Here is a 27,063-nt window from a genome sequence, read left to right on the forward strand (position 1 = left end):
GAGATTAAAGACTGCGTTAGAGTCTGAATATAGAGTCTGTATTCTCTGTTCAGAATACAGACCAGATCTTAACAGCCTTCTGTTTGATGTTTTTCTGTCATTGAGTGATTTATACAAGTGTGGTATTCATTTATAGAAAGTACATATTTACTATAACACGTCACATTTGCTTTCAAGTTCAATATATTGATCTGAAAGTCAGAGTGATAATAATGCCATATAGAGCCGTTTAAAACTGTCTCTTGCCGCCAGTGTTCCTATGGACAACATATAGGAATATAAGGGATAATATATAAATGGGGATTCTAAATACCACATTACTTTGGACCTCTGACATTTTATTAACAGTGTAATGTCTGGTCAACCTTTGATAAATCTTTTGAAACTTCTTAAAGTGCATTTAAAAAGAACAAAGAAAACAAAATTGACATATACAAAATAAATTACAAAACCCTTAAAAGCAAATACTGCCCAGAGAGACAGCTGCCTGGTGGAGGTTTGTGCTCTCGCACTGCTTCTTATTTTTCATAGATTAACCCTTTAACCCACTAACTTATGAAAAGTTATCTTTGTGTATTTGAATTTTTGGTCTGTGGATTTAAATTGAAGTTCCACCTTAAATAATAACGCACACGAAAACACATTGTATCTTTTATTGTCTGTGTCATGTGTTGGGCTGGGTGTTTACGCCCATCTTTTTTTTACTTTCACTTTCATGAACTGTGTGGCGCAGGTGATCGTCTCCTGTGGGAAGCTCCGTGAAAGGTAAGTGAAGCACTCTGTAATGTTTTCCTTGCTAACATCAGCTGTGTACAGGTTAGTTCCACCACAAACAGCACAAATTTGCCGCTCCGTTTAGTTGGAACTATGGAGCGGCTCCAGCTGGAACTGGGAAGCAGGGGCTGGGAAAGCTGGCCATTTAATGTTTGTGTACGTGCGTGACCAGCTCAGCAAAGATAAGCTGACGGTCAGCAGCTGATCTCTGAATCGTTGTTAGTGTGGATCCACTATTGATTACTGAAGGGCAGCTTTTTCTCCCGTGGAGCAAAAGTCATTGTTGTTGTTTTTTTTCCTGCTGTGGAGGAAAAGCTTTTTATATCATGGTTGCTAGGCAACCTGGGCAGCGCGACGGAGGCTAGACCGTCCGATTTCACAAGCTTCGCACTTCCGGCCTTAGCGATCTTTGAGTACGCCGCCCTTGTGGACCGTTAAGGCTGCTTACTTTAAGGCTGCAGACCCTGAATTGGGATACAGCCCATGACATGGATTCCTGCTTGTATGCTTGTACCATAATGTCCAGAATAGAGGAACTGCAAAATTCAAACGTACCATAATGCAAGAGGACAACGTAGTGGTGAACCTGGCACTTTAAATAGTGAAGCAATGCCATTTCAGACAAGAGAAAGAATGTCAATAAACCTTAAATCTCATGCCTGTGTTGCTGACAACATCATTTTTATTAGTTTATTGATTTAAAATGAAAAAGATTTGCATGTAATCATACCCAAAGCTTTGACTCTGTGTCTCTTTGTTAAAGAAAAGTGGACTGTGATATACCGAAGGGATCTGATCAACTCAAACAGCTGGAGGCAATAAACACAACTTCACCTCCTGTTTGTCCGAACCAGGATTAGGCTGCATTCACTGGTGCATATCACTAATAATCTCTAACAGATCCGTGTGCCTCCAGCAAATAATGTTAGGGTTTACATGCATTACTTGCATTTAAAAAAACCATAAAATTCAAACAAGAATTTCAACCACATATATGCAATTTTATTAGGATAGCATGATGCTGTGCTGGTTCATGACATTGTCTCCCAATAAGAAGGTCCAGGGTTTGATCCTGCCAGACTTTCTGTGTGAAGTTTCATGTTCCTCCCACAGTCCAAAAACATGCATGTTAGGTTACTTGGTGACTCTAAGGTGCCTCTTAAACTATAGCTGCTGGGATAGGCTTTTGCCAGATCATAACACTTAATTGGATAAGCAGTAGAAAATAGATGTATGAACAATTTTCTAAACTAATTCTAGAATTCAAAACTTATCTTATCAAACTTCCTCCGTAAGGGAACTTTCTTCATGTTAAAAGTGAAGCCACCAAGTGCTGCTTATTTGATCATTGGGGCTCTCTGTCTAATGTTGTCAGCACCTTAACCTGACATTGAGATACTGATTTTGTGAGCTAGCTCTATAAAAATAGCTGCTGAGATGAAGCAGAAAAGAAGCAGCTGATATTTGGACAACAAACATGACGGAAAGGAGGATTTCTTTTGATGTGCACATGAATGATTTGTGTTTCATCTGCAGGTGAAGGTAGGAAGTGATGTAGATGTGACTTAAAAGACCCCAAAATTATACAGTGAAACACCAAACAATATGGTGATCCTCTATGAGCAAAGATGGAGATTATAAAGAAACACACACTGACAGGTCAGGCAAAGGTCTGCTAAACAAGCAGAACACCACTTTCTCTCTAGTTTATGAGTTATCTGCTTCAGGGTAAAACTTATTATGAATTACATCAGGGAGTCAAACCTCTCCAATTAGCTGCTTTCTTTGTCAGAGGAACAAGAGCATCAAGAGTCATATACAGTGAGGTTTTGACAATATTAACAAGATAATTGACGTCTATTAGTTGCTCTGCATTGTGTTTAGAGATGGCACTGAAGGAAATAATGGTGGAATTATTTCTTTAACATTAGTTACAGCATTTTTAGATAGACATCTACAAAGAAAAACAATCCACAGTGCTGTGTTGTCCATTATTTTAGAATTAAGTGTCATTAACAAATAGTCAGACAAAGAGATTTTTCAGTAAATATTTCTAAATGTCCTCTTTCTACTCCGTATGTCAGGAATATGGAGGACAGAGAGGAGGGAGTCCCTCCCTCTAAAACCACTCTGTGTGGGAAACATGAGAGCCAGACCAAAGCTCAGAGGTGAGATGACCATCTCTAACTGTCCATGACTCTTCTCCATGTGACAGCTCAGCACTAACATCACTGCTTCATCATTATTCACAGAAAAAAACACAGAATCAAACGCAAACCTGAAACTGGATCCAGCTGTGAGTCTGCCAAAAGTGAGATGTCAACAAATGACGATGTTAAAAGACAGTGCACCTCTGAATCTAAGTAAGCTTATATTACTTTTAGAACAGTTGTTATTAACGCAGGGATAATGTAGTTAAAGTGCTGCAAATATGTGTTCATTTTTTTTTTGTTGCTGTCAGGATCACTCAGAGTCCAGGATTTCCTGAACCTGAACCCAGCTGTGTGTCCTTGAAGAGCAACCAGTCAAAGGGCATTGGAGAAACCTTTAAAGCGGAACTTTCTGAGATAGAGAGGTATTCTGTACCTAAAGCTGTAACTGTGTTTGAAGCTCTTTTCCCCACTAAGTGTAAAGAATCGACATGATGGGAGCCATTTATGTAGGGAAGAGTATCTGTAGGACTCTGCTCTTGCAGCAGATAATCTCCATGTGTTGTAGACTTATTAAAAAAATTCTTATATTTATAGTAAAAATGGGGAACTAGATAGAAAAATGTCTTTAATTCCTAAACAGTTAACACAATACTTTAGTTAAACCTTTTAGTTTAAAGCAGAAAGTCTGCATTTCAATCACATCTTTATTGTTAGATGTAAAATCTATTTTAAATGTATATAGAAGCTACATTATGAAAAAATTGTCAATGTACAAAAGCTTACAGACCTAACTACAAGATGTCTACCATCTCAGCTTGGACACTTGACATCAAGTTGGCAGCAGCTATTAACTATCACTATAAACCATAACTTGGTTTGCAACATAACAATGACAAATGTAGAATACTGTGACCAACATGAAAATGTCTTATAATATCCTCCATCAACATAGCATGGTTGAATTATATAGGATTAAAGAACAACAACAAGTTTAAAGACAGCATGTCTCTAAATCCAAGTAGGTTGATATCAGTTACTTCTAAAGTTGTTCTATTTCTTTTTCTGTCAGGATCCCTCGGAGAAAAGACTTTCCTGGACCTGAACTGAGCTGCGTGTCCTTAAAGAGCAACCAGCAAGGGCATTGGAGAAACTTTTAAAGCACGGCCTTCTGCTGTAAAGAGGTAATCTGATTTGTTTCAACAGTGTCTATTGTTTTCACCCTTGACAAACACAGCAGTCAGAGTTTAAAGAATAAATGCTGTAGGAGGTGTTTCTGAAGTAAAGTGGCTATAAGACTCCAATTGGTCTAGCAGTTGATGACTGGAAGATGCTAAAAAGCTTGGTGAGCATGACACCACATGAGAAGCAGGGAAGTTCATCTTTATAGAGGTTTATGGATGATTTTGGATTGTTGCATTGAAAAATGAAAGACAGTCCTGGATGTTGCTACATGATGTTACCAGCATTAATTTGATTTTTAAAACTGTACCTGTAAGTCAGGAGCTCATGTCAATCTGTCTATATCGAGAAATAACAGGTATTTCTATTTATTTTATTTTTTTGCCAGTATGGATTGATCATTTTATAATAGATACACGGTGATTTAAACATAAAAATGAGATGCAACATGCCAGAAGCCAAGGGAGATGCTTTGTGTTGTTCCATTAAAAGTCTAGAAACAGCAACATATTGGAAATCATTTAAATCATTTACATAAAAATAGCACACATACTGTTGCAATCCCAGCCTAACACTGGTAGAGAGCACTCATATTTCCAGAAGTCCTTTTTATGTTCAGCATTCAAAGATGTATCTCAGCAAGAAATGCAGCCAACCTCTATATTTCTTACTTCTAGTTATTCCTTATAGCCCAAAATTCTTTCCCTTCACTCGTCTTTATATAGACCATATTAGCTTCATTTTGATAAAATAGTTGTTTTCTGTAAAATTGTTTCCAATTCTTTGTTTGCTTCTGTACAAAAATCCATCCATTCAAATCATCCATTTTTCTGTGTTTGCTTCCTTTTCATTTTGAAAAGCTTCCCTTAAAATTAACTTCCCTCTCATAACAGTTTTAACTCTGCGTCACAAAATGGTGGAACTATTGTACTCTCTATGTTTTCTGCTATGAATCATTTGTTCTCCTTTTTAATTTCTCTGAATCTCTGATTGTTGAACATACCTACATTTCTTTTCCACAGAGTATTTACAGTCCTCCCATTTTGATAAAAATGAAGGCAAATTATACTGTGATCAGACAGGTTATTATCGCTTCTCACTTGTCTCTATCTTGCAGTCTTCCCATTTATGTCTGTTGTGTACTTAAACAGTCTACCATAAAGAAGACTGAGTGTAGAGATGAGTAACATGTATAACCCTTCTCTGAAGGATGGAGTTTTCTCCACATCACAGAGTAAATTTTATCTACAGGACTGTAACGTGTCATAAGAAAATGAAAAAGAAAGTTTTTCACATGACTATTTGCACTCCTGTGCAAATCAGTAGTTTATAGAAACATCTTTAGCAGCAATGAGTCAAAGTCAATCTCTTCTGTATGACTTTATCAGTTACTTACATCAGAGTGGATGAATTATGGCCCAGTCTTCTTTAATGTTGCTTCACTTCTTTGAGGCTTGTTAGTGTTAGTTTCATGTATCTGAATTGAATCTCTGTTCAAATACAAACATCACTATATAGACCTATGTGGACAGAAATAATCTGAACAATTTTTTTATGATTCCTCCACAGAGTGGACAAGGGGACCTCTGAGTCTCAAAGTGGTCAGTCTGTGCAGCAGCATCAAATGCATATGGACACCATATTTATGGTCTGTACATGTGAACCAACTACTTTTATATACATACCAAACAATACTGTGCCATTTTTATTTATAAAGCATGGATTTAACATGTCCCAGGCCATGGTATCTTTCCATTAGGGGTTTTGCAGAAATCATGTAAAATGCGCATGTAATAAAAAAAATAAACCCACACACGCTATAATCCACATAAACGATTCGCCAATCTTTGCCAATCTGATCACCTGTCCATTGCAATTCCTACGCTGGACTATACGCCATCACATTGTCAGCATGAACTATCACATAGAATAGACTAAAAAGGTATAAAACAACTACAATGGACCAAGTGCTGTACAGATGAACAAACACACCCATTCTCCTCACTGTCATCTCCATGCTACAGTTTGTAAACTAGCAGATTGTCAGTCAGTTCCAACACAGACACTGCATTACTTCAGTTTGATTTGGTCATTCAAACAATATTCTATTCTAGGAGCTGGAGGGTAACGTCATCACTTTTGTGAAGAATGAGTTGAAGAAGATCCAGAAGGTTCTCAGTCCGGATTATCGCGAATGCTTGAAGAGGCAAAAGGAGGATGAGGAGGTGTTGGAAGGTAGGGATGAAGAGAAGAGGAGGAGCAGCAAAGAGGCTTTTCTGAAAATCATACTGGACTTCCTGAGGAAAATGGACCAGGAGGAGCTGGCTGACCGTCTGCAGAGTAGTAAGAGGATTTCTCGTAGAATTTAAACCACTGGTTAAATGGGACATTTACCAATATCTTCATTTTATTGAAGCAACCACACTGCGAGTGAATTATATATATATATATATATATATATATATATATATATATATATATATATATATATATATATATATATATATACATACATACATACATACATACATACATACATACATACATACATACATACATACATATAAAATATTTTTATTAATGAATTTCTTTCATCGGTTTTGTTTTCATTTAGGAACACATGGTGTTGTTTGCCACGATCTTAAATCTACCCTGAAGAAGAAGTTCCAGTGTGTGTTTGAGGGGATCGCTAAAGCAGGAAACCCAACCCTTCTGAATCAGATCTACACAGAGCTCTACATCACGAAGGGAGGGACTGCAGAGGTCAATGATGAACATGAGATCAGACAGATTGAAACAACATCCAGGAAACCAGACAGACCAGAAACAACAATCAGACAAGAAGACATCTTTAAAGCCTCACTTGGAAGAGATGAACCAATTAGAACAGTGCTGATAAAGGGAGTGGCTGGCATTGGGAAAACTGTCCTAACACAAAAGTTAATTCTGGACTGGGCTGAAGACAAAGCCAATGAGGACATTCAGTTTATATTTCCATTCAGTTTCAGAGAGCTGAATGTTCTGAAAAAGGAAAAGTTCAGCCTGGTGGAACTTATTCATCACTTCTTTACTGAAACCAAAGAAGCAGGAATCTCCAGCTTTGAAGAGTTTAAAGTTCTGTTCATCTTTGATGGTCTGGATGAGTGTCGACTTCCTCTGGACTTCCGCAGAACTAAAGTCCTAACTGATCCTAGAAAGTCCACCTCAGTGGATGTGCTGTTAATAAACCTTATCAGGGGTAAACTACTTCCCTCTGCTCACCTCTGGATAACCACACGACCTGCAGCAGCCAGTCAGATCCCTCCTAAATATGTAGATATGGTGACAGAGGTCAGAGGTTTCACTAGATCACAGAAGGACGAGTACTTTAGGAAGAGATTCAGAGATGAGGAACAGGCCTGCAGGATCATCTCCCACATCAAGACATCACGAAGCCTCCACATCATGTGCCACATCCCAGTCTTCTGCTGGATCACTGCTACAGTTCTGGAGGATATGCTGAAAACCAGAGAGGAAGGGGAACTGCCTGAGACCCTGACTGAGATGTACATCCACTTTCTGGTGGTTCAGGCCAAAGTGAAGAAGGTCAAGTACGATGATGGAGTTGAGACAGATCCACACTGGAGTTTGGAAAATACAAAGATTATTGAGTCTCTGGGAAAACTGGCTTTTGATCAGCTGCAGAAGGGAAACCTGATCTTCTATGAATCAGACCTGACAGAGTGTGGCATCAATATCAGAGCAGCCTCAGTGTACTCAGGAGTGTTCACACAGATCTTTATAGAGGAGAGAGGACTGTACCAGGACAGGGTGTTCTGCTTTGTCCATCTTAGCATTCAAGAGTTTCTGGCTGCTCTTCATGTCCATCTGACTTTCATTAACTCTGGAGTCAATCTGCTGGAAGAACAACAAACAGGTACACACCTTTACCAGAGTGCTGTGGACAAGGCCTTACAAAGTCCAAATGGACATCTGGACTTGTTCCTTCGTTTCCTTCTTGGTCTGTCACTGGAGACCAATCAGAGTCTCCTACGAGGTCTGTTAAACCAAACAGGAAGTAGCTCACAGACCAATCAGGAAACCATCCAGTACATCAAGAAGAAGATCAATGAGAATCTATCTGCAGAGAAAAACATCAACCTGCTCCATTGTCTGAATGAACTGAATGATCGTTCTCTAGTAAAAGAGATCCAACAGTACTTGAGATCAGGACGTCTCTTCACAGATAAACTGTCTCCTGCTCAGTGGTCAGCTCTGGTCTTCATCTTGCTGTCAGCAGAAGAAGATCTAGATGTGTTTGATCTGAAGAAGTACTGTGTTTCAGAAGAGGCTCTACTGAGACTGCTGCCAGTGGTCAAAGCCTCCAAGAAAGCTCTGTAAGTTATTGTCAAGTTAACATTATTTGAATACATTGCTCTGGTTCAGTGATGGGGGGAAAAAACTTGCCTTCATCTTTATGTCTTTTCAGATTGAGTGAGTGTTTCCTTTCAGAAAGAAGCTGTGAAGCTCTGTCTACAGTTCTCAGCTCTCAGTCCTCTAGACTGAAACAGCTGGAACTAGGCAACAATGACCTACAACATTCAGGAGTACAGCTGTTATCAGTTGGATTGAAGAGTCAACACTGCACACTTGAAACTCTCAGGTCAGAGCAACTCACAGTTTGGTTTATATGTTTTTTAGATATTTGTCTAAAGTTTCCGATTCATAAATCTCTTTAAGTTACAACAAGTACAGATCAGTGACAAAGTAATTAAAGACAAGAAGCACAGGTATTTATGCAGCAGCAACTTATGTTGCTGACAACGAATAAAGGTCTCTTGTTTGATTTAACTGACTGGCTTCGGCTAACCTCCACACCACATGCCTGCTGGACCTGCTAGCCGCTACTTCCTTGCCAGACTGCTGTTACAGTGTGTACAATGATTGTGCAAAATAAACTGTCCTATATTTCTGAAGTTCAGGTAGAAACTGTACCTGAATCTATTGGTGTGGTTGTAGATGCTTATATACTTCATACCTGATGGCAGGACCATAAAGAGTGTATGGGTGGGGTGGCTGGAATCAGGGAGGATCCGGTGGACCTTCTTCTTACAACCCTATCTGAACAGGTCCTGGATGGCTGGCAGTTCAGACCCAGTGATATGATCTGATCTGATCACCTTTCATACTTTTCTTTTTTCATCTTTTCAATTTCATTTATATAGCGCCAAATCACAACAACGGTCGTTGTCAAGGCGCTTTATATTGTACAGTAGATCGTACAATAATAGAGCCATAGAGCTTTGTGGTCCAGAGCCATTACAACTGCCATACCAAATCATGATAGAGCCAGACAGAATACTCTCGATGGTGCATCCATAAAAGTTGGGGAGTTTTCAAGGGTCCATGCCAAACCTCCTCAGCACACTTTTGCTGCTTTTGTGATCACATCCACGTGATGACCAGATCAGATCTTCAATGATGCTGATGCCCAGGAACCTGAAGCATCTGACACTCTCCCCTCAATGAAAATGGGTATGTGTCCTCCACCCTGCACTTTCCTGTAGTCCACAATGAGCTCCGAGGACTTGCATACATTGAGCAGCAGGTTGTTGTACAATACTATGATGTCAGTGCTCTCACCTCTGCTCTGTAAGCAGACTCGTCTCCATCAAAAATTTTGTACAATATCTTTTCAGGATGAACGGCTGTAACCTCTCAGAAAGAAGCTGTGAAAGTCTGTCCTCAGTTCTTAGCTTCCAGTTCTCCAGTGTGAGAGACCTGGATTTGAGTAACAACGACCTGCAGGATTCAGGAGTGACACTCCTGTCAGCTGGACTGCAGAGTCCACACTGCAAACTGGAAGCTCTAAGGTCAGGGTTCATCACACTGTTAAACTCATGAACTCAAAATTACATTGTTTTAATTGTTTGGATTTCATATTCACTTTACTCAACCATCGGTGTTTATGTGTTCTATGATGTGCTTGCAAAAGTGAACGGGTACCCTGAAGACCATATGCTGCAATTAGTATCCAGTACACAATAATACTATTTAGCTGTGCATGGGCATTGTTAGTGACACTTCAGAAACAGAAAATGTAGCTTAGACTTACTAATGAAAACCAGTCCTTATGAACATTTGAAAGGGTTTTAAATACAAATGATCACATATTTGAGATCTGTTAATCAGCAAGTAAGAATGTGAGTCAACATTTATTATAGGGCTAAATTCCATTTGCGTGTCTATCTGTTCAAGCTTTCCATTTGACTGGAAAAATAAATATTAAACATATCCTTCCATCACTTACTGAAAAGTTTGGTTCTAAACTGTCAGTATTGGGGAGTACCGGCGTTACGTATTTAAAATACAAAATATGAGTAACTGTATTCCATTACAGTTAACGTTTAAAAAGGTGGTATTCAGAATACAGTTACTGAAATAAATGGATTACATGGCGGTATTTTCCTGTTTCATATGTTAGGCTATGCCCTCTCTATTTCTGGTAATTCCATGCCGGTGGAAACGCAAACAAAACATGCATTAAGAGGCTCTAATGCCTGTGTCTCAATCTCGCAGTATGTCACCCATACTTGTGGCCCGCATAATGACGTGAAGAAATATTTTTAAAAATGATTACTCAAAAGATTATTTAATGTGAAGGCAATAGGCAGAGTGTTACAGGCATAGCCCTAAAGAATGTAGCCCTATGGGCAGTGCAGTCCATGCTGCAGGGAGAATGGACTGCCATACCGAGCCCAGTTGTAATTAAGCTATTAAGACTCGACTGTACACTGTGTTCGTGTTTTCCTCCGAAGCAATAAGTTCCGTTGGAGCAGCCTTTCAACGCCTCTGTCTGTCTCACTAGCAACGTTGACCCAGACAACAAAGTAAAGCTAGTTTTCAGCTACGAGCCCGACACGGAACCCGACGTATTAGCCAGAGGTCCCTTTACTACGGTTTGGAGCCGCGGACCTGTTTTATATACGTGCAGAATAGTTTTCCATATGAGATCACTGCAAAAAGTGCAGCCTTACCTGCAGCATGATAAAGCATGATAATATATTAAGTAATCCAAATTATTCAGAATACATTACTGTCATTGAGTAATGTAACGGAATACGTTACAAAATACATTTTGGGGCATGTATTCTGTAATCTGTATTGGAATATATTTTAAAAGTAACCTTCCCAACACTGTAAACTGAATATAGAGGTGGCATTAACTATATTCGTGTCTAAAACTCACGAAATCAGTGTTTTTCCAAGTATCAAAATTCAATTTCCACTGCCAAAATCTGAGGGAACCATACTGTCTCCTCTCTTGTTAATTTTTTTTTTAGTTATTTATGTTTGAGTCATTAATTAAAATGTGGACCAAGTCCCAGTTTTTATAAATTCTTCCCCACTTGTGGTGTTTTGTGTGTCTCACAGTCTGTCAGGCTGTCTGGTTACAGAGAAAGGCTGTGATTCCCTTACATCAGCTGTAACCGCCAACACTACTCATCTGAGAGTGCTGGACCTGAGCTACAATCATCCTGGAGAGACAGGAGTGAATCTCCTGAAGCAGCTGACTCTGGAGACTCTCAGGTATGGAGTGACTGGCTGCAGCCATGTACAATGTTGATAGAGGAAAAAGGAGTGGAAATTTTTTCTTTGTCCTTCACTAAGTGCTGGTAGTTTTTTCTCCTTTTCTTTAAGCCAGAATATGAACTTTATATGAACAATCACACATATAGGACCAGTTTTACATGCAGGGGATTTCTCAGAAGAACACCTGGGACATTAATTCTGTGCCTAACTTACTGTTTCATGATTTCCCATTAGTAAATTATTTAACACACACAACATATTGGTTTACATATTATTTATGCTGAAAGAGACTGTGCTGGTCTGACCCCCCTCCTTCTCTCAGGGTGGAGCCTGCTGGAGTCCAATGGTTGAGACCAGGTCTGAGGAAGTGTAAGTGTGTTTTTAATGTGATTCATGAAAATAAAGCAGCACACATTCAACCATCTTCAAACTGTCACATCACTCATTCACATCTCTGATGTCAGGACTCACCATCAAAGTGTCAATCAATGAACAGATGATGGATCAATAACTGCAGCTGGATTGTGTTTGTTCTCTCCATTAGATTCCTGTCAACTCACAATCGACACAAACACAGTACACACAAACCTCAAACTGTCTGACAACAACAGGACGGTGACACATGTGGAGGAGGTTCAGTCATATCCTGATCATCCAGACAGATTTGATGACCGTCCTCAGCTGCTGTGCAGAGATGGTCTGACTGGTCGCTGCTACTGGGAGGTCGAGTGGAGAGGCAGGGTTGACATTTCAGTGAGTTACGGAGGAATCAGAAGGAAAGGAGACAGTATTAGTTGTTTGTTTGGTGGAAATGATCAGTCCTGGAGTCTGAGCTGCTCTGAAAATCGTTATTTTGTCTGGCACAATAACCAAAAGACATGTTTTTCTTCATCCTCCTCCTCTGTCTCTAACAGAGTAGGAGTGTATGTGGACTGTCCTGCTGGCACTCTGTCCTTCTACAGAGTCTCCTCTGACACTCTGATCCACCTCCACACCTTCAACACCACATTCACTGAACCTCTTTATGCTGGGTTTGCGTTCAGGCCTGTTTCTTCATTGTGTTTGTGTAAATCTGTAGAATCAGAGATTTTCCAGGCAAACAGAAACTGTTGAACAGATAATGCAGTCTGTACGTGTCTGTCACTTTCCTTGTAAACTTTGTCTCCTTAGTCCTTTAACGATGAAAGCTACAATTATTCCAGCATCCACATGTTGTTTTTCTGTCCTCCTCCTCCACTCACAGCTTTATAGTGAAGTATGCTGTGTTTCTCTAAACTTAACTCACCTGAGATGCTTTAGTTTGCTGTTCGCAGTTAGTTTGCTGTACATGAGACACACTGTGATATCAGGGAGGAATCACTGAGCTACACAAACCCAGAAGATGAATTTACAAACTCTTCAGAGACATTCACACATCATTTTTCAGTGAACAAAAGTGTAGAGACCAGCCGGGGTTTATCCAGATTTTATTCATAATTAATGACTTAAATGAACTTGCATTGTTGCATCAGTTTCTGTTTTATTATATCAGTGATATGGATGATCAACCGTGCTGATTTTATTAAATGCATGTTAATATTAATGTCCCGTGACCTTCAAGCAACTGCTATAACTACTGTAGTTTTCTTATTTGTTATGCTTAACTTGTCCACTGGGTCAGTCTGTAGAGAGTAGTGTCTCTCCTCAGTGTAAAACATTATCGCAGACCTTATAACAATGTTTCGTTCTTCAAAGAGACCCAAAACTGCACTTCTGCCACTGAAAACACTAGCATGAACATTCACCCTTCCCTTAGCTGTTAATCAGAGGTTGGTTATAAGGAACAGCTGTCATCTACTCTTGAGCTCTGGCAACTTGCACTCATTCCTGTTCAAGGTGGCAAAGATTACAGGTTGTTGTTAAGTATTGCAGACTGGATTCATTTCTCCTGGCAACTGCTTAATCTGTATAACCATTAAAGGGTGGCCTAAACACTGCTGCTGTCTTGTTGTAGCTTTGCTGTCATTTACTACTGGCATTGGCTGGTTCCTTGTTTTATGCTGTTTTAGCGTTAATTGTTTGTTATATTTTAATCATGCTTTTAAAGGAGTTGCATTTTAGGGTGTTTGAATTCGTTCTTGTTTCTTTTATATCTCGTTTACTGAGTTGTTTTGTGTTTTATATGTCACAATATATAGTTGTTGTTTTTTGTTCTGTTTTTATTTTTTGATTTAGCTTTAGTGGAGGCATGGCTGCTTGTTGTGGAGGCTAGGGATATGTGGTGGAATTCCCTCTGATGCATGTGAGCAGTAGCAGTTTTTGATACGGGCGACAGGGGCGGTTGCCCGGGGCGGCATCACGGGCATCGGCAAAAAAAAAAAAAATTGCTCGTACTCATGCTGCCCCGACATCATGCCAGCACATATTGGGAATGGTACAGGCACCGATCGGTTTTCTATCACCCATTTGCTGGGAGTAAGGGCGCCCTTCGTTTGCGAGGTGTGCCTGCTGCTTGCGGCACAGGGAGGAGAGGGCAGGGCGGCGGGGGATTCACTGGTGGCTGGAGCAGCATCTAATAACCAACTCGCAAAATAAAACAAAACAACAAACACGGAAACACCAGACATCATGATACAGACATAATCTGCACCGATGTTTTATAGAAATTCTATACGCGAAAAGTGAGCACGAGAGCCCTCGGTGCGCCTATTGCTGCTGAAGTCAAAGTAAACTTTATTGTCATCTCCGCTACATACAGTCCAGTATATAGACGAGACGACGAGGCTCCAGTTACAGCAGTGCAAGTAAACAAACAATAAATATAAGAATAAGAAGAGTAAGAAAACAAATATACACTTTAGGACTCGGGGCAAAGGGATCAATAACAATTTAAAATTTATAATTTACTGTTTGATGATTTAAAGTCTCACACACAACCCGTGGAAAGGGGTTCATAATGTTGTAAATCCAAGCCCATTATGTATTCATGATTTGAATCCTGGGTTGTGTGAAATCCCAGAAATACACCTTAGACAAAGTGAATCTGTGAACTAAGGTGTAGGTCTATTAGGTTATGTTGTGGCGATCCTCGAGTTGGGGGATTTGTGTTCATACTGGAGTGCAAAATGAAAACCAATGTAAGATGGACAAGAAAAGTTCAAAGCCATCAGGTGCTCAGTTTAGAAAAAATAGAAAAGAAGAGGAGAAACGAGCAAAAGATACAGGTAAGCAGATGTGTCATTGGATAATGGCAGGTCATGTATCGTGAAACTATCAGAGTCAGAATACTTTATTAATCCCTAAGGAAATTACAGTTGCTCCAAGAAGAAATGGTAAATTGTTGCTTTGTCCTGTTCTCATTGTATGACGAATTATGATGGCTGTTTGGTAGCCGTTTGCATACAATGCATACTCTCCCTAAATTCATGTGTGTGTGTTTCTCTGGTGAATTTCGACAACAGTTTTATGTTAATGCTGTTGGACACATGAACAATAACCATATGACTGTACCCGCCACTAACACATGACCCTACGCTGTGTCACTGCATCATTCCATGTTTGACACTGATCACCACCTGCACTCATGTATATATCTTTCCACGTAGCACTTTTAATTCTTATCCCTACTTTTATTTTTTTTATTTTTTTCCATGTCTATTTAAGTGCTATTTATGACACTATGTTTGCACTGAAGCACCGCAGCAATTTCCTAATGTTGTAAACCTGCTCAACATTTGGCAATAAACCCCATTCTGATTCTGATTCTTTTTATGGGGGGCGCCAGAGGGAGTGTTCGCCCAGGGCGCCAAACAGGCTAGGACCGCCACTGCATGTGAGTGTACACACCGGGAAATGGGTATAACGCACCATTTAAATTGCAGTGACAGTGGCAGTGAGGATTGCAGACCCATACTCCGGAACAGTAGGAGGCGGTAATGCTCCTTTACGTTGGTTGCCAACTGCCGTTAAACACGAAGAAGAAGAAGAAGTGAGGATTGCAGAGAGATTACACGGGTGAGTAATTGGTGGCACCTTTGGGCACTCCTTCCTTTAGGTTGCCTCCCGAAGTGGTTAGTCTCCACCATTTTGTTAAATTATTTTACTGAGTTCCATTTTAACTAGGGTGGCAGTGAATCTTGTCCTTTTAATTAATGTTTGTTGATAAAGTATTTTAATTAACTGTTTTGTATTGTCAGTCCTTCTACCTAAAAAGTGTGGGTGTCAACTTTACTGGTTTTCCTCCTTCGTGCTGCCACATAAGGAAGAAGCTTCAGCATATTTAAGTAAATCTATCCTGTATCCCCAACTGCTCAGTGTATGTTTGTCTTAAACCCCTCTTAGAAACTCTGGCACTACCTGCATTTCAGTATTCTGCAAACCTCAGGTTTGTATCTTGCAATAAATGTTTGTATGTTCTGGATCTCTTTGTGGTTTGTCTGTGTCATTTTTCTTTTGTGAACAAAACAACATCTTATCTGCTCTCCAAGCAGAAGTTTCCTTAGGTATTTTGGTAAATGGCCTGCATTTGTATAGCACTTTTCTAGTCCTTAAAGGCCCCAAAGCGCTTTACACTACAGTCAGTCATTCACCCATTCACACACTGGTGATAGCAAACTACATTGTAGCCACAGCTGCCCTGGGGTGCACTGACAGAGGCGAGGCTGTCGGACACAGGCGCCACCGGGCCCTCTGACCACCAGCAGTAGGCAAACATGGGGTTAGTATCTTGCCCAAGGATATTTGGCATGCAGCCAGGAGGCAGCCTGGGATCGAACCACCGACCTTCTGATTAGTGGCTGACCTGTTCTGCCACCTGAGCTACAGCCACCCCGCAGGTCTTTCATGTAAAACAGCTGTTTGTACTTGTTAACTTTCCTGCAGTCCTTCCTCATTCTGTCCTAAATCTATTGATCTTTCTTTGCTTGGACTAGTGTCCAGTTTGTTGTGATTATTATGGAGGAAAAGGTCAGATCAACATGGGGGGAAAAAATCAGTGCAGTTATTGAGGAAATGTCCATAAGTGGGAAATTTAAAAGAAATTACAGTTTCAGATTATTATTATTATTATTATTATTATTATTATTATTATTTATTTATTTATTTTACTGAGTTTGCTTTCAAAGTGAACCTTGATATTTTGTTGGTACTTGTTTTCCATTTGCTCGATGTTTGTATTGGTGAAACCTCACAGTGAAAAGTAAAGCTTTTGACTACATTCTTCACATTTGGGTCCTTGTGTATATCATGGTATTTATTGTTGTTAGTGTATTTATAGAATGCTTTTTAATTTTATTGAAATAATTTAATATGTTCCCTTTCTCAATAAAAACATTTTTCCAACGTCCACAGAAGTGGTTTGTTTCATCTTTCTGCTACTACAATGGCGCCATCGTGTGGACACCAGCAGCAGCTACAAAAAGAGCTGAGGCGAAACTACAGGAAGTGTTTATTTTAAATGAAAGTGTCTTCAGCTGTGAGGCTCTGTGTTGCTGCTCAGGTATGTTATGACTTGTTTTAAAGATGTTTTGAGCTCAGACTCCCGCCGTTACATCGAGTCTGTGTTTCATAACTGAACATCGTCCTAAACTATAAACTTCGTATATGTTTAGGACATGTGACTTTAATGTTACACGGTAATCATTTGCATACACTTTTTCGCGCCGACATAGAAACCATGAACTGATCTGTAAACGTTTACAGAGAGACACAAGTGTTCCGACTGTAACTTATGTGATTTATGGTTTTTTTTTAATTTTTTAATTTTTTGAATATATAGGTCATGTTGCCGCCCTTTATCCTAGCGATGCGTCAGCCATATTAGACTACTCAAGGGAAAGATTACACAGGTCTGCAACCGAAAAACTGCATAGGACTTTCTGACTGTTTCTTATAGATTTTTACTCACTGAAACCAGGAAGAATATTTTAAAAATTCCATCTCGTTCTTGCAAAACTCATGTTTTAGTGTAATTAAGCGTACAGTTTCCTTTTTAAAACTGAAACCTGTTATCCTATACTTGAGTAAAAAAAAAAACCCCAAACAAAACATATCCAATAATGACTTAATGATTTATTGTGTCCATAGCGAAAGGTAAGGAGTCTAAGAAAAAAAATGCATAGTTAATTGTAACCAAATATTGATTTTCTTTAATCGCTTTTGTGCTTTTTTTTTTTTCTAAATGTCAACTCCGCTTGTTTTGCAAAAAACTGTAGGTGATGGAGGGAAATGGAGATCATTTTTGGATTCAGCACCCTAAAAATACATCAAACTTACCAAAAATATCCCATGCAGCAAAAATGTATTTATTTATTTTTTGCAGACCTGTGTTATTGTAAAATTACAGTAGACACTGTACCTCACCGAGAAGTTTATAATGATACTACTACTACTACTACTACTACTACTACTACTAATAATAATAATAATGATCAATTAATACAGTCATAAAAAAACAGGTGGAAAACCTTTAAATACAAACCAAAAGATACAAAACCATGTTTGTTATCACACATCTGTGAATATTGTGAGCAGTCAAACCCTTATTAAAATATCCTGCCCTAATTTAAACATTTATTTCATTAAATAAAAATAAAACATTCATTTCTATCACAACTACAAACACATCAATAACACTGTATAAGCTTTGTAGTACAATATTCACTTGTGTATTTTTAAAATGCTTAAATTATGTTATCTGTTTTAACCACTCTACACACAAGCTTAAAGGATACTGCTTTCAAAAAAGTGTTCAATCAAATGGTCAATCTCCATTAGAACTTAAGTCCAGTAGACAATAATGTTTTACAACCAGCACTTGCCCGCACTTAACCATAAACAAACATCAATAGTCTTCCATACTCAGACCAATAAACCAGAGTTTCCCAACCACTGTGCCGCTGCACATAGGTGTGCCGTGAGAGATCGTTAGGTGTGCCATGGGAAATTATTTCATTTCAATTAAATAAAAAATGCAATTTAATAATTACTTTGCCCAAACAGACACAGTTACTTCAACAGGCTTTGACATCACCAAGCATGTTACACTAGTCCCTCCGTTTCGGGAGGCTGAGGTTGATTCTTATTTCAGCGCTTTTGAGCGTATAGCAGCCACATTGAATTGGCCTAAGGAGTTTTGGGCGCTGCTACTCCGGTGTAAGTTAATCGGCAAGGCTCCAGAAGTATGTACTAGCCTTTCCGTTAACGACAGCCTCCAATATGATATTGTGAAAAAATCCATTCTGCACACGTATAGTTCATACGAGGCTTACCGTCAGAAATTTTGTAAAAGTGAAAAGACCGCTGATCAAATTTTTGTGGAATTTGCCCGTGAGAAACGTCACTTCTTTGAACGCTGGATGCAAGCAAGCAAAGTGAAGGATATTGAAGGATTAAAGGAAGTGCTTCTTGGAGAATAATTTAAAAAGTGTCTCCCTGATCAGTTAGTTGTTTATTTAAATGAACAGAAGGTGACGTCCCTGGCGAAAGCAGCAGTTTTAGCGGACGAATTTCCCCTCACACATAAAACCATTTTCCCAGCTGGGGTAGCACGAGAAGTGAGGGGAAGGCTGGAAAAGAGAATAAAATCTCCTAAACAGGCCCGAAAGGCGAGACAGGAGGAAACTGAAGGCGGGAATGTTTTTATTGCCATGAGTCTGGTCACCTGATTGCCCGTTGTCCTGCGCTGTGGAAGAAAGAGCAGCGCAGAGGGTCTAAGGGACCCGTGGGGCTCATTAAAGTAGTTTCCCCACCTATATGTCCTGATCGAACACAGGGGTGTAACCCAGAGATGGAGGTAGAGTCACGTTTTAAAACATTCCTTTCCCAAGGCTTCGTTTCGGTGACAGGAGAAGAGAAGGACAGGGTTCCTATCACTATTCTCCGAGACATCGGGGCACATCAGTCTTTTATGTTAGATGATGTGTTGCCACTGTCGGATAAAACCGCCTACCACACAGATGTGTTGGTGTGGGGAATTGAAATGAGTGTTCTTTGTGCACCACTCCACCGGGTATGTCGCCGTAAGACAACAGTTGCCGTTTAAAGGTGTGTCGTTTATTTTGGGCAATGATTAGGCTGGAGGGAAAGTTTTTCCACCGCCTGAAGTGATGGATACCCCTGTTGCTACCACCTCAGATGTTATTGATCTGAAAGCGACAGTGTTTCCCGTTTGCACTGTTACGCGGGCGCACACATTTGCTGATGTCGTTAGTATCGCAGATACGTTTGTGGCTATGGAGCAAAAGCCTTTTGTAGGGGAGAAAGACCGTATGAAACAGAAACGCAGTTTGATAAATCTAATGCCGGAATTGGGCGGAGATGTGAATAAAGAAGCTTTGGTAAGCGCTCAGAAAAATGACAAGTCTTTGAGTTCCTGTTTTGCAGCCGCTGTCACTGCTGGGGAAAGCATCCTTCCTCATTTTTTCCTGCAGGATGGCGTGTTAATGAGGCGGCGGTCCTCAGATCAGCATGAAACATTGAGTGTTACACAGGTGGTGGTACCATCCCAGCATCGTGATCAGGTGCTAAGCTTAGCACATGACGCCGGCATGGCTGGGCATCTCGGAATAAATAAAACTTATTACCGAGTGCTGCACAACTTCTTTTGGCCTGATTTAACATGTAGCTGATTACTGTTGGTCTTGTGCCACCTGCAAGTTGGTGGGCAAACCCAATAAGCCCATTCTGCCTGTGCCATTATCTCCTATTCCAGTAATGGGTGAACCTTTTGAAAAAGTAATACTAGACTGTGTGGGACCGTTGCCGAAAACAAAAGCCGGTCATCAGTATATTCTCACTGTAATGTGCTCAGCAACGAGATTTCTGGAGGCCATTCCGTTCCGTACGGTGAAAGCCAAAGCAGTAATTAAGGCTTTGATCAAATTATTTCTATGTTTGGGTTGCCAAAAATCATTCAAACAGACCAAGGCACCAACTTTATGTCTAAAGTCTTTGCACAGGTTGTTAAAGAACTACATGCCAAGCATGTTACATCTATCCCATATCACCCCGAGAGTCAAGGTGCTTTGGAAAGGTTCCACCAAACTCTCAAAGTTATGTTACATAAGTAAGAGTCTGTTTAGAGTCTGGTAAAGAGTGGGATGGGGGTTGCCCCTATTGTTGTTTGCCATTAGAGAGGCTAAACAGCAGTCCCGCTGTTTTCGGACATGTGGTCCGAGGCCCTCTCCGACTTCTGAGGGAAAAGTGGCGGAGACCCCGGATGAGCAGTGTAGTGTTCTTAACTACGTGAGTCAGCTTCAAGATAGACATCGGCTAGCGTGGCAAATAGCCGGGGAAAACCTGAAGCAAGTGCAAACTAAAATGAAATCTCGATTTGACAAAAAATCTGTGGATAGAAGTTTTCAACCAGGGGCCAAAGTGTTCATGTCATTGCCTGTGGTGGTGTCCAGTTTACTAACGCAGTTTGCTGGTCCTTACAGTGTTGAACGTAAACTCGACAATAACAACTATGTGATTCGCACTCTAGCTCGGCGGCGAAAAACCAGAGTTTGTAATGTGAATATATTGAAACTGTTCTATCCACTTGAACAAAATACAACAGCGCCTCCGGTGTGCGCTGTTGCCATCCTCCCCGCTTACAAACTGTCAGATAATGGATTATCTGGGAGCGATGACGCAAAGGGAAATAATGCAGAGAGAAGTCAATTCTCTCCGAGAGCACGGCTTAGCCGTTCCAAGTGCTAGCGCATGGAGCTCTCCATGTGTGTTAGTGCCAAAGTCTGACAATACTCCTCGATTCTGTACGGATTATCGAAAGGTAAATGCGGCCACTAAAGCCGACTCTTTCCCATTACCTTGGATGGATGACTGTGTTGATCAGGTTGGATCCGCTACTTATGTGACCAAATTGGATTGATGAAAGGGAGACTGGCAGGTTCTTTTAACTGCTAGAGCGTCTGAGATCTCAACATTCATTACCCTGATCACTTCCTTCAGTATACAGTGATGCCCTTCGGCTTGCGTAATGTGCCAGATTTCAGCACCTGATGCCTAAGGTTTTGGTCGGGGTACCTAACTCTGATGCCTACTTAGATGATGTGGTCATATATTCTGCTTCCTGGAGTGATCATCTCCAAACCCTCTTAACTGTTTTTAAATGTTTTGAGGAAACATTGCTCACCGTAAATATGACCAAATGTGAGTTTGAAAAGCAACAATCACCTACCTTGGAAAGCAGGTGGGTCAAGGGCGAGTGTGCCCCGTGACCGCGAAGGTAGAGGGTATTATTTTGTTTCCGATTCCACAAACAAGGAGGGCGTTACGCCGCTTCTTAGGAATGTGTGGCTACTACCGAGGTTTCTGTAAAAATTTTACCTCCGTAGTCGCTCCCCTGACTGACCTGGTCAGCCCGACCAAACCCTTCATATGGACTACGGCGTGCCAAACTGCTTTTAAGTCGGTGAAGACTTTATTGTGCAGTGCCCCAGTTTTAGCAGCACCTAACTTTGTATCTCCTTTTAAGTTGGAGGTTGACGCCAGCGCAACTGCAGCGGGGGCAGTCTTGCTGCAGGCAGATCAACACAGAGTGGATAGTCCGATCTGCTCTATCTTATCCCAGGAAGGCAAGGTAACAAAATCATCTAAAGAAAACTCCATCCTCAAACATTCATCCTTCACTTCCCCTCCACACGCATGAAAGATAGGCTGACAACAAACTACAGACCACAAAACCAGCCAAAAAACAAGACAAAACGGATGAGCCCCCAAATCATGTTACGATCTGGCTCGGAATGACCGTAACGAGAGCGGGGTGTCCCGTGACTTCCCATGCCCAAACAGACACAGCTGCATCATCGGGCTTTTAACAATAATTTATTTACGGCAATGGCACTCAGTACAACGATAGTGGGAGTGTATGATTTCAGGCCAACACAACAAACAAAACCCAACCTAAACTTCGGTTCCCCTTTGACCTCTTCAAGAAAACAACAAAAGAAATGACACAGTCTGACCTCCCTGGTCTAACAACACAGGAGAAAATAAAGCTTCCCAAAATAATTGGCAGCTCACCCTACTTGCTCCACACTTCACACACATTCCCGAATTTAACTAATTAGCTATGGCTGCGGCTGCTCCGTCTGGACCTGAGGGAAGTGCACGGGAAGTTTTCCACAGTTTCTTCTGTCGTCCTTTTATTGATTACATCCACAACGGGAGCCAGTTACATCAAGCCGTTCCTTCCGTCCACCAGTCACAGCCGAGCCCCCATACATTCATTCAGAAACAAACAACACACGCACATAACACTGCAAATAATAAAATTGTTGTTGGGCATCTGTGCTTTCAATGCAGTGACTGGTAGAGTAATTACTCTTTCATGCCAGTGGGTGGCAGTGAGTAGCACAATATGACCTTGTTAAGTTAAGACAATAGAAATAGTGATGCGTGTGGTACGTGGCAGTTGCAAGACGTACAACAAAGATGGATAAATATTTGAAAAAAAATCCTGCAAACTCCGAACTGGGCCCTGGACAAAATTTGTAACTCAGAAGAGCCTAGTGGTAGTCACAAGAAAGCTAAATCGGTGAGCTTGAAGCAATACAGCAAAAGTTATCTTTCGTTTCGATTTACTTTCACTGGAGATCTGACTGCACCGACTCCGTTATGTTTGGTGTGTGAGGAAAAGCTCTCAAACAGTGTAATGGTCCCATGCAAGCTTTAACGTTATCTCCACACAAAACATTCCCCACTTCAAAAGAAGAACACAGACTATTTTGTTCGCCTGTGTGAAGACACTGAGAAATGGCTAACTTTAATGAGAAAAAAACACAAAGGTGTCTGAAAGAGCTCTCAAAGCTAGCTACTTAGTAGCTGAACTTATAGCCAAATCCAAAAAACGACACACAGTAGCAGAGACTTTAATCCTACCTACCTGCAAAGCAATTGTGAGTGAGATGCTAGACCCTGATGCAGTTAAAGAAATAGCCAGAGTCCCGCTCTCAGATAACACAATTGCCAGACGTATCGATGACATGTCTGCAGACATTGAAAGTTTGGTTTTGGAGAAGTTTGCGGTGCAACTTGTTGAGTCTACGGACATAAGTGGACATTTCCAACTCTTGGCCAATGTGTGTTTTGTGGATGGAGACTCTATCAGAGAAGACTTTCTATTTTGCAAGGTACTACCAGAAAAAACAACAGGAGAGGAAAGTTTTTGGGTTACACCTGAATATCTTGAACAAGGAGGAATTAAGTGGAAAAACTGAGTGTCTGCATTGATGGAGCAGCAACTGTGGTTGGGTGCACCAAAGGTTTCGTTAGCAGAGTGAAAGCGGTACACCCAGATGTTATTGTTACGTACTGTTTTCTGCAGCATGAGGCGCTCGTTACCAAGACTTTACCAGCAGACCTAGCTCCTGTGTTGGATGATGTTGTGTGCATGGTAAACTTCGTCAAGACAAGACCCCTGAAAAGCCGCATATTTGCATCTCTATGCCAAGAGACACTCTGAATTCAATCATCCCTAATTCTGCAGACAATCCTATCTCTCAACATGTGTTGCCACAGTTACAATCTTGTGCCAGGTGACGCAGCTCCGCTACATATTCTATGACAGTTTCATATGGCTTGCGGAAGCGATCGTCGAATTTATACCTTTGCACAGTTTCACTGGGCTCTGGATCAAAGGGATTTTTCTTCAGAAGTACCAGCTCTTGGAAGGTTTTGTCTTTCAGCTTGGCCAGGCTGAGAAGATTTCACATCAAGCTGTAGGTCGCTGCTCCGACGACACTTATTAATATAGCTCTTTGCTTTTCTGCTTGATCCAGTTAGCTGTGAAAAACTGCTTGAATATTTCCATATGCTCATCCCAAGTCTGATTCTTTGGATCGAACGCTACTACCATGCCAATTATAGCCATTTTCCGCTTCAAATTACTGCCTTCTATTTTCAGTGGAAAACTCTTGCATTCATTGAAAGCTAGTGAAATCTGTAGCTGACTCCCATCACTTTGTTCTTTTTTTGTGTGTGTGTCCGATTGCCCACTTCCTTCCCCCTAAATGTCCTCATCGCCAAAATAATGTTGCATCTTCAAAAAACAAAAATGGAATCACTGAACCACACACGGGGAGTATAGCTGCTTCTCGTTTACTAAAGCCTTGTAGTCACTTGTTTCAGGCACAACTGTTTACATGTACCTAACTTACAGAACTCTCATCTTCTCGATGGTGGCTCAAGAGTTGGGAGTTCGCCTTGTAATCGGAAGGTTGCTGGTTCGAGCCCCGGCTTGGACAGTCTCGGTCGTTGTGTCCTTGGGCAAGACACTTCACCCGTTGCCTACTGGTGGTGGTCAGAGGGCCCGGTGGCGCCAGTGTCCGGCAGCCTCGCCTCTGTCAGTGCGCCCCAGGGTGGCTGTGGCTACAATGTAGCTTGCTATCACCAGTGTGTGTGTGAATGGGTGGATGACTGTGTAAAGCGCTTTGGGGTCCTTAGGGACTAGTAAAGCGCTATACAAATACAGGCCATTTACCATTTACCATTTCTCCATTACCTTTCAGGTCCAGTCCAAAAAGGCTAGGCAGCGCCTGTACCATCTTTGACAACTGAGGAAGTTCGGGGTCTCTCCAGTGATCCACAGGATTTTCTATGCAGGTACTGTGGAGAGCATCCTCACACAGACGATCACATCCTGGTATGTGAATAGCTGTGTTAAGGACCAAAAAGTTCTTCAGAGAGTGATCAATGCGGCAATGCTCTCCCATCCCTACAAGACATTTACACCAGGAGATGTTGGTCCAGAGCAGTTCAGATATTAAAGGACCCATCCCATCCCAGCAACAAACTGTTCCAACTTCTGCAATCAGGCAGAAGATTCCGTCTGCACCATCCGAGCAAAAACGGGGAGGCTCAAGAGGAGCTTCTACCCTCAGGCCATCCAAGTCCTAAACCAGAACTTAATGTATATAATTCACTACTTACTGTATATAATGTCCTCTTTATGCATAGTTGAAGAGCATTTCAGGAAACATTTCATTTCACTGCGTGTTGTACTCGTATAACTATGCATGTGACAAATAAAGAATCTTGAATCTTTTAAGAAACCAGATATTCTTAACTGGCTGATTGTAAAATGGAGTTAATATAAATTCAGCTTAAAGCATAAAAGGTTTAAAAAACAGTTGCGATGAATATGGTTCATAAAAAAAAAATATGTATGGCATAGATTTGGAGTAAGTTTCCAACATCAGTGTAGATCTTGCTGAAGAATGGCTGAGCTGTTAACAGTCCAGAACAAATAAATGAGTGAATTAATAAATAATCGTTTAAAGAGAACACTACGCAAGTTACTAAGACTCGCAGTGTGCTGAGTAAGTAGTGAGGATGTAAAATGGGAAAATGCATAGCACTTTAAAAACCAGAGTTGCAAGTTTATTTGCAAAAAAAAAAAAAAAACATGCAATGAACAAAGAATATAAAATCAATAGACACAGGGGAAAAAAGTCAAAGCCTGAGGATAAATTATAAATACACTTGACACATCAATTTAAAACAAAGCCGAGCAGTGCTAGGATCAAAAGCAACATCAAAAATAAAACTGTGGCTCAATAATTAAGCATCAAATACTCAAAATACATCAAACTGTGGAAAAGAAAATTCTACAGTCGTTCTTAATTAATAATTTAAAATTAAGCAGGTGTGTGTGTGTGTTTGTTTTAAATGCAGTTTTAGTCCCCCCCCCCCCCCCCCCCCCCTCCCCTTTAAACCAGCTTGTTTGACACAGGATGTGATCAGTGGGACGTCAATCTAAGATAAATTAGTGTTGGGTGGAGATCAAGTCTATTTCTTTTGGCATGCTTTATATTTAATAGTCTGAATCTTTGAAGTGAAATATATTTTGTTTAAATTCATATTTATTTGTTTTTTCAACAGAAGTTACTGAAATCCAGGAAATAAAGGAAACATAGCTTGTACATCTCAGTCAGCAGTGGAGTTTGTCAGGAGGGCCAGACTCAACCTGGTGAGAACATTAAAGAGGCTCACTGCTGTGATTGTGGAGAATCTGTACCAGAGAGGAGTTTTCTCAGAGGAAGAAGTCAGTAAAATAAGGACAGATGGTGGCGACTTTGACAAAAGGAGAAGAACTGTGGACTCTGTCATCAAAAAGGGGGAAGCAGCTTGCTATGAGTTTCTCAGGATTATTGACATAATAAAGAGATCCACAGAAAGCTCAGTCTGTTTTGGAAAATACAGAGACAGACTCTTCTTTGAAAGACGAATTTGACCTGAACTACTGGATCAGCTGCTTTTCCTTCAAGGAGGACACCAACATGGATGTAACGTATTTACAAGGTATTTTTAAACAAACTGAAGTCCGTGGCATGTTTTAATGTGATCACACTCATTTAAAATGCAGTGTTGTTCAGTGACACATGAGTTAAATCACTAAATT

At 40.6% G+C, this 27,063-nt stretch overlaps 2 protein-coding genes across 9 annotated transcripts in view; both read left to right on the forward strand.

The window, feature by feature from the left end:
• The first annotated feature begins 695 nt into the window (after positions 1-695).
• Positions 696-13,654, forward strand: LOC309700861 (protein NLRC3-like). The gene is made up of 13 exons (XM_082524746.1): positions 696-765; positions 2,859-2,942; positions 3,027-3,137; positions 3,236-3,349; positions 3,997-4,108; positions 5,676-5,754; positions 6,221-6,449; positions 6,721-8,482; positions 8,575-8,748; positions 9,785-9,958; positions 11,520-11,675; positions 12,001-12,047; positions 12,223-13,654. Exons 6-13 carry the CDS (start codon positions 5,731-5,733, stop codon positions 12,789-12,791), a joined length of 3,135 nt encoding a protein of 1,044 aa, XP_082380872.1. The 5' UTR covers positions 696-765; positions 2,859-2,942; positions 3,027-3,137; positions 3,236-3,349; positions 3,997-4,108; positions 5,676-5,730; the 3' UTR covers positions 12,792-13,654.
• Positions 13,655-17,072: 3,418 nt separating this feature from the next.
• The window catches only part of LOC309700840 (uncharacterized protein), a 61,126-nt gene continuing 51,135 nt past the window's right edge, over positions 17,073-27,063 (forward strand). For 6 of the 8 annotated variants that reach the window (XR_014274781.1, XM_082524667.1, XM_082524670.1 and 3 more), the window contains exons 1-3: positions 17,073-17,154; positions 25,172-25,265; positions 26,544-26,963. Coding sequence is in view for 7 of the 8 variants with exons in the window: in XM_082524667.1 (XP_082380793.1) it covers positions 26,942-26,963 (22 nt within the window). In the remaining variant the exon portion in view is untranslated. Of the gene's footprint in view, positions 17,155-22,137; positions 22,243-25,171; positions 25,266-26,543; positions 26,964-27,063 lie in introns of all 8 variants that reach the window. The other 2 variants (XM_082524668.1, XM_082524669.1) reach the window with 2 other exon arrangements.

Source organism: Aulonocara stuartgranti (assembly GCF_965226115.1).
Source record: "Aulonocara stuartgranti genome assembly, chromosome: 23".
Taxonomy (NCBI): Eukaryota; Metazoa; Chordata; class Actinopteri; order Cichliformes; family Cichlidae; genus Aulonocara; species Aulonocara stuartgranti.

Excerpts from the sequence above, each read along its gene's own strand:
- LOC309700861 (XM_082524746.1), top strand. The coding sequence starts at position 5,731 with ATGCATATGGACACCATATTTATG. Across the intron at positions 8,749-9,784 it reads TGCACACTTGAAACTCTCAG|GATGAACGGCTGTAACCTCT; the intron begins GTCAGAGCAACT and ends ATATCTTTTCAG. Across the intron at positions 12,048-12,222 it reads GAGACCAGGTCTGAGGAAGT|ATTCCTGTCAACTCACAATC; the intron begins GTAAGTGTGTTT and ends TCTCTCCATTAG.